The sequence below is a fragment of the Limulus polyphemus genome, unplaced genomic scaffold (assembly GCF_000517525.1).
Source record: "Limulus polyphemus unplaced genomic scaffold, Limulus_polyphemus-2.1.2 Scaffold6799, whole genome shotgun sequence".
Lineage (NCBI taxonomy): Eukaryota > Metazoa > Arthropoda > Merostomata > Xiphosura > Limulidae > Limulus > Limulus polyphemus.
Window position 1 is genome coordinate 34814 of NW_013672409.1, and position 8295 is coordinate 43108.

General features: G+C 31.6%; 1 protein-coding gene across 1 annotated transcript; it reads right to left on the bottom strand.

The window, feature by feature from the left end:
- Positions 1–3841: 3841 nt before the first annotated feature.
- LOC106474080 (paraplegin-like) lies at positions 3842–8007 on the bottom strand. Its single transcript, XM_013934767.2, has 4 exons — positions 7891–8007; positions 4854–5020; positions 4304–4381; positions 3842–4143 (listed from the first exon to the last, which is right to left on the bottom strand). Exons 1-4 carry the CDS (start codon positions 7949–7951, stop codon positions 3952–3954), a joined length of 498 nt encoding a protein of 165 aa, XP_013790221.1. The 5' UTR covers positions 7952–8007; the 3' UTR covers positions 3842–3951.
- Between the last annotated feature and the right edge of the window lie 288 nt (positions 8008–8295).

Consider the following 8295-nt stretch of genomic DNA (forward strand, 5'->3'; position numbering starts at 1 on the left):
ATATGGGGCTACAATTCCACAATCACGGTGAGCAGTGCTTGATAAATGAAATGTTCTAATATCACTGGATATCTATATAAATATAATAGTACACTCTGACGTCTGTCCATGTAACTACTTCACAGGGTGTGGATGAATATTCATCAAAATTGATATAGAGGTTCATTAGGGCCATGGGGAGATACATACAAATTTTCAGTTTTGCATTTTGCATATTTTGTGGGCATTTTTTTTACCACTGCTTTGCCCCCTGTAGATGGATCTTCACCAAATTTGGCATGAAGGTTTGTTGGGTCCGGGGGGAGATACATACAAATTTTCAGTTTTGCAATTTCCAATTTTTATGGGTGTTTTTTAGAATTACATATAAGGGTAGCAACTTTTCATGTCTTAAGATAACCTTTCATTAATCATGAATTTACATCCATCCAGTAGATTAATATGCTATTAAATGATAAGCTGTGCTTGATAAATTAAATTTTCTGATATCACTGTGTGTGTAGATTAACATGTTACTACATGTGGATATAATCCACACAACATGAAATATTAGTAGCAAACATCAGAAAATCAAAAATATACAGTATACAGAACAATACAGTCACATTTCAGTTGCAATACTCGATGGATCATACACATCCGTTATGTAACGAAATCACACTTTGACCATATGTTGTACACATTTACCTATCAACAGAAACAACTATTCCAAATATCTTAGTTCACATGTCAGCAGTATAAACTTTCTAGGGTAGGGCAAGAAATGTGTTAATATGGGGATTATCCAGCTAAGATAGGATGGTTAGAAAGTTGGAATGTACCTCGTGAGCACAAAGCTGACCAGCAGAGTTGCAATCGTTCAAACAAAACTAAGCATAAGCAGCTATTTCTTGTCAAATATACACACAAGAGTAATATGGTACCGTTTTCTCATTATATTTAAATCTGATATATAACTGTATAATTTTTTTTATAAATTCAAACACTTAGGCATTCATAGTGTTACCAACTTATTTTTGGCATCATTATTTTAACACTGCAGAAAAACTTGTTTAATAGATATATTGTTGTAGGCCATCTTTATAACTTAGATATCTGTGCTAACATTTGTTAGAACGGGTTTTGACATGATTAGCACGTAGCTCAATGTCTGGAATTTTCTTGAAAGTTTAGGAATATATGTAAGTTATGCTAAAGTAAAGGTTGTTAACTGATCATTGAGTTAGTCAGTTAGTTAGTTCAACACTAAATTTTAATTTAGTATTTTCCACAAAGTAATAGAGATACAAGAAGTACCATACATATGAGTAAATTAAATGGAATTTTTATCGAGATGGTATGTCTGAAGTTAGCCCTTTCATTAGTTGCAATAAAATTGTACAAGTTATTAAACTGGTAACTGATGATTAAGGAGAATATAACCATGCACATGGTTGTTGGATCCATGTTCGATATTTGTGTTATCTAAGAACATGACAAATATAATGTTCCAAAACTTTACTAACAATTTTGAAACGACCTCCTTGGCCCAAAAAGATTAGAGAGGATAACAAAGCAGTCTTCTTTTTTTTGAACTTACAAATTACATATTTCAGTGAAGAGGCCAAATTTGATATTGGATTCACTACTCCCCCTGCAGTAGACTAGTTTCCAACTAGTTCACTGGATAATAATGAGTAATTAATTAATTATTACAGTATAGTAACACATTATTCAATTTTAGGTTATAAGTGATGACTAAAGGACTACACATCAGAACCTACAACCTGATTATATTCCACCACAATATAAGGCCTAATGTTTCACTCTCCCAAACAGTACTAATTAGACATGAATTCAGTAAATCTAGTGTACTATAGAAGGTTTGTTTGGTTTATAGCAAAACCACATTGGTCCATCTGCTGTATTCACCTCAAGGAATCGAACCCCAGATTTTTGCGTTGCAAGTCTGTAGACTAATCAAAGAATATATTGGCCAATTAAATTACTAGCTAGTCTTCTGAGTAACAATGAATAAATAATTGTTACAGTAAAATCACGTTTTTCAAACAACACCTTGAGTATTTTAGGTTATTGGTCATCAGTAAAGGACTATATATATATATATAAATACAAAAACAGCCTTCTGATAAACGTACTTCCACTTGATGTGTGAAACAACATACCAAAGTCACAAAATTCTACTCAAGTCTTGAGATATTTAGAGCAGCCTTCGACAAACATTTTCATCTTTAGGAGCTAGCTCAAAAAGTCAAGAGCCGGGTGTGCCTAACCTAACCTCATTACTGTTTGTACCGGGAAATGGGGGCTACATATATTTATTTACTTTCACAGAAATGAGTGACATATCATCAACAACCACTTTATAATGTTGCCTGAACTAACTACTTTTGTTCCTGTTTGAGTCTAAACACTTGCACTGACTGGTTGAATTGAGAGAAAGAAAAACAAAATGGAATGTAATTCATTTATGAAAAAACATGAAGTGTTGAATCTGCCATTAAAATCCTAGAAACAAAGTTCAATTTAGGACTCAAAGGATAAAAAGTGTTCTTGAATTTCTAGAGTCCAGAACTGTTCTAGATTCGAGTTCATTAAAATCCTAGAAACAAAGTTCGATTTAGGACTCAAAGAACGAAAAGTGTTCTTGACTTTCAAGAGTCCAGAACTGTTCTAGATTAGAGTTCATTAAAATCCTAGAAACAAAGTTCGATTTAGGACTCAAAGATTGTTCTTGACTTTCAAGAGTCCAGAACTGTTCTAGATTCAAGTTCTATTTAGCACAGCCTTATGCATGAATAAAATGGGAAAAAATACTAGGTGTCATGATGAAATTTTTAGTTGCCATGGGAACCTGAAGCCCAGGATTTGTCAAGGTCTGGTTTAGAGGCAAACATTTTTTCACTTTGTCTTTGAAAAATTTTCAGCTAATTATATAAAACTCATGAAATAATAATCTCAAAACTTACGTAAGCCCACTTTCCATAAACTTTGCTACAAACACACAGTTAAGACTTCTAAGATAAAGGTACAAAACCTTATATAAAAGTGATTTTCCTTTTTGATACATACTTTTATTGGTCATTTAAAAATAAAAAAAAAGGTATAGGTAACCAATAAATACTGTGGCACACTTATTACTCAATCACCTGTGTTATAATTGGCTAATTCACAGATGGCCAATTGGCAGCCCATGGTCCAGATCTGGCCCTTTTTTTAAATCACATTTTATTTTGGCCAAATTGGCAAAATAGAAATGAAACAACAACCAAGCAAACCAGTCCTATGATGGTTCTGAGAACCTTTTTTGAAATGTTAACTTGGCTATTTATTCAAAACCATATAATTAACTGAGGGTCTACAGTAGATAGTAGGAATTAAAACTTAATTTAAACTATTCTGAACATACTTTACCAAGTCGTATATTGTTCTGGCCCACAGTATATGTAAGAACAGCGCCCTGGGATAGTTCTATTTTAAGATAAATGATCAGCTAAATGTGAATTCTAATTAGATGAATGGCTCACATGGGTAAAACTTGCGTTTCTCCCTTTCCAGTGATCTTTATGTCTAACCAAAACATGCCTGAAAATATTAAATGTGTTACTGCCCTCTTTCAATGGCAACTAATACTCAGCTCTTTAAAGAAATCTTTACTACTTAATTGTATTCAGTATCAGTCTACTTGTCATTATACCCATAAATGGTTACTGTAAAATAGCTGAAAACTCATGGAACTCTTAATGTATAGAATTTACTATGTTGTTAGCATACTTCAAAATTTAACATAAACATTATAAGTATTAATCACATTTGAAATAAGAAAAAAAATGTTCATATATTTCTGTCATGAAATATGAAACTTTATTTCAACTATACAAATTCAAGCATTGTAACTGAGCCATACTTAAAGCTGTACAAAAAAAACTATATAAAGAAACTACTCAAAAATCACTTGGAAGTTTGCGCTTCAGATTCTGTCGGCCGAGGAGATTTTGGAGAATCAGGTTTAGCTTTCTCTGGAGTAATGGGACCTAAGTCTAATTCCTCAATAAGCTTTTTCTTCCCATGAGGAGGAGGCCCAATTAAAGCTTCAATATCTAAATAGTTCAACGTCTCTCGCTGTAAAAGAGCTTCTGCCATCTGTACAACAAAAATGACACAAGATCTAAGCTTTGGTAATGAAAGTAAAAATATAACTTTAACTCAATCATATTATGAAATAATAAATATTATATGTTCAGTAATTATGCAAGTTATGACTTGTACTAGTTTGAAGATGTATAATCAAAAATATATTTACCAGTTTCAGTTTGTCCTTATTTTCACAAAGTACCATTTCAGTTTTTTTATAAGCTTTGGCTACTAATAATCGGGCTTGCTGAAAAAATGTAATGATGTAATTCATATTAACTTTTCAGTTTGTGGTTTTACAATTAGTACACAGATATATACCCTTTATATTTATTTATCAGTTATTACTTAAATATTTTCATTAACTAAATTTTATGATAATCTATATAATTATCAAAAGTAGAATAAGCCCAAACTTACAAAAAATAAAAATTATTAGTTCTATCAATGTGATTGACAATAATTCCATAATATGTATATCAAGTTGTCAAATACTGTGGTATGAGAAGAGAATCAGTCTTATTTCTTTTGATGAATATTTCAATTTATATGGTCTTAACTTTGGTTAAGAAAAACAACAGGTGTGTGTGTATATACATATATATATAATTTTATGTAGCAAAAGAAACTATCGAACTTACTGATGATCAAATTTTTAAAATTGTTTCCAAATATTAATTTGTTTTAGCTCTGAACATAAAAAACTATCAACAACAAACCTCATCCATTACATTAGCCAATTTGCGACTGAAAGGCTTTCCTCCAATAAAATTCTTGGTTTCTTCTTCTGTTGGAAAAGCCAGGAGACCAATATCTTCATTCATGCCATACTGTTTGATCTGGGCATAGGCCATCTTTGTGACCTTCTTCAAATCATCTTGAGCACCTGAAAGAAGTCAAAAGCCATGGAATTATATTCTGAACAGCATAAAGATCAGAGAGGAGGAGTGTAATTCTTCCATTTTTATTATAATGGTGGTTATTACACATTTTCTCCTTCCATTAAGCTGTTCTTACAGGTTTGTGACAATTAGGGGGCCTGAATGCCAGCCTCAGACAAAAACCTATACTTACCCCTCGTGGACTATTTGAAGTAACCTGTTTCTTAATTTATTCATGTTATAATTTTCACTCTTTCTTTTATGTTTCATTAAGAGTAACTATCCTTCCATAACCTAAATTTATAGCAACCATTCACTATTTGAAACAAATGTTATGGTTTTCACTCTTTCTTTTATGTTTCATTAAGAGTAACTATCCTTCCATAATTGTTTCAAATAGTGAATGGTTGCTATAAATTTAGGATGTTATGGTTTTCACTCTTTCTTTTATGTTTCATTAAGAGTAACTATCCTTCTATAATTGTTTCAAATAGTGAATGGTTGTTATAAATTTAGGATGTGTTTAACCGACATCTGTTCTCTTTTTTTAGTTTTAATTTCATTTCACAGTTAAGGCTGGAAATAAATCTAATAAATAATGTGTGCCCACTACTACCCCCCCCCCCCTTATTTTAGTACATTTAACTATTCTCACATTATGGGTTGTGCCAAAGATATATTTAGCTGTCCATAATGTACCATACTTTTTTTTTGGCTTAAATGTCTGTAATTTTAATGAAAATCTCCAAGGCAAAGTGATGTTGTTGAGTGACACTGTTTATTTTGTGAAGTACTTGCACGATGTCAAAATGCCCTTGCTGAGTTACAATGTTTACCTTCTGAAATACTCGCATGACATCAAAATGCCCCTGGAGAGTTACAGTGTTTACCTTGTGAAGTACTTGCACAATGTCAAAATGCCCTTGCTGAGTTGCAATGTTTATCTTGTGAAGTACTCGCATGACATCGAAATGCCCTTGCTGAGTTATAATGTTTTTGTTATAATGATTTTGAAAGAAGTTCAATTATTGGCTAACGGAAGTGTGGAACTCGTTACATGATATAATTGTTACGTTCGGCCACATGCAATCAAATGTGCTAAATATTAGTTAACATAAAGTTCAAGGTGACCAAGAATACAATCAAAGTTAGATGATAATTCAATTGTTAGGATTGTGGAAATAGTGCAATAAACTCAGACTTTATTACATTTACACCCAAGGCTATTGTGAATAATTATAAGTGAAGTCAATGAATAAAACTCTCCCTGAATAACTATGATACACAAACCACGTGTCACTTCAAAAAAAGAGAGAGGTTGGAATGATTTTGCTTATCAGCACTGAAACCTTCAGTATTGTGAAGTAATGATGTTCGTTCCATTCAGCTTTGAAAACTGAGGCCAAAAATGAGTCATATAGGTAAGTAACTCAACCACGATCGTGTTGTACCAACTGTGAATAACACCAGTTGGTGGAAGTGTTATGTTGTGAGCTAAGCATTTGGTGTCTGCATATCTAAACACTCATGGATATAAAAAGAAGTTACATATTTCAAGAGTAATAGAAGTTTTATTATTTATTTTTTCATTATCATGCTAGTGTCCTTTCAGCATGATTATGCCCTGTTCCACAAAAAAAGTAAAATCTGGACCTGGTTTCAAAAATATTAATCATATCAACATTCCAGTACTACCCACCAAGATTTAACCCTAAAGGACATTGGTCTGTTTGTTTAAGGGCATAGTTACACAATGTGCTATGTCTGCTGTGGGATTCAAACCAAGAACTTTAAGTGTTATAAGCCCTGAAGCTTGGATGATTTTCTTTAAAATTATACAGTTAAGCTTATTACTAATTCTGTAAGCATATGTGTTTTTATAGCACTGTAAGTGTTTCTAACCGTAAACATTTAGTTGAAGTTGGCAGGAAACTAACAGTAAGCATATGTGTTTTTATATCACTGTAAGTGTTTCTAACCGTAAACATTTAGTTTAAATTGGCAGGAAACTAACAGTAAGTATATGTGTTTTTATAGCACTGTAAGTGTTTCTAACTGTAAACATTTAGTTTAAGTTGGCAGGAAACTAACAGTAAGCATATGTGTTTTTATAGCACTAACTTTTAATGATAGCCTAAAGTGAAAACATTTTGTACCTATTGTATAGTTTTCAAACTTTACAGGCAGGAAAAAAATTTTTTTAGGGATATTTAGAAAAATAAACTATGAAAAATTAAAGCAAGCATTCACTTCAACATGAAGACTGACAATCAAATAATAATCATAAAGACATTTTAAAATAAAGTATTTGTTAGTGGTAAACAAGGTTATTCAGATAGACTATAAATCTTTCATAACTGATAATATCAGGTTAATCATTTGCTGTCTGAAGATGTAGATGATGATGTATTATCCTTCCTTATGGTGACTTTCTGAATTCTTCGTTAAAAAAACATCAATATTACCTAAATTATTTCCCACTCAATCCAACATCTCAAGACTACTGGCCATAAAACATTTTTACTTTTAGGGGCTTTTATAATTACTTGTAAAATTTTAGAGATTGGTAGAAAGGATATAAAAATTATATTGGGGTTTGAACATCTTGTTCATATTTTATTCAACCTTTATAGTTTTTCAACATGATGTTGAAGCTTATTTGTAAACCTAAAATGTTTATGACAGAGGTTTTCAAAACTTCAATATATCAGTTTAGCACAGAAAGTTGATGAAATTCACAATCTTCAATGGCCCCAAAATTTTTTATTTTTATGTGATTAAAAAGGCTTAAATAATTCTAACACAGCATATTAATGCATTGATACTTGATTGATTCTACGTAGATACACTTATCTTTATAAATGGTAACTTTTACCTGTAGTGACTTTGTTGAATATCAAAGACTCGGCAACTCTTCCACCTAAAGCCATACACATACGTTCTAATAACTGAAAAATAGAGAAAAATGAATGTATTACTTTCAAGTGTAACAAATATATTCTACAGTTTTTACCAACCTTCCAATACTTATTGTTTTCCATGTGAACATTATTATTATAATTATATAAATTCAATCAGTTTATTGCAATATTGATAAACTATAACTACATACAGGGTATACCTAAAGAACAATGATTGATCAACACTTCCAAGTCAACTAAATAATGCTTCTAGCTATGAAAAACTTATGATGCCTTTCATTCAATACTAGAACTCAGTAGCTTGAACTATTCTGTACCAAACAATGGATCAATAAGTCTTTCATTCAATAACAAAACTC

Bases quoted from the DNA above. Each gene is read 5' to 3' on its own strand.
- LOC106474080 (XM_013934767.2), bottom strand. From the start codon at position 7,951: ATGTGTATGGCTTTAGGTGGAAGAGTTGCCGAGTCTTTGATATTCAAC. The intron at 5,021-7,890 runs GTAAAAGTTACC...GACTTCTTTCAG, and splicing joins ATTCAACAAAGTCACTACAG to GTGCTCAAGATGATTTGAAG. The intron at 4,382-4,853 runs GTTTGTTGTTGA...ACATTTTTTCAG, and splicing joins TGGCTAATGTAATGGATGAG to CAAGCCCGATTATTAGTAGC.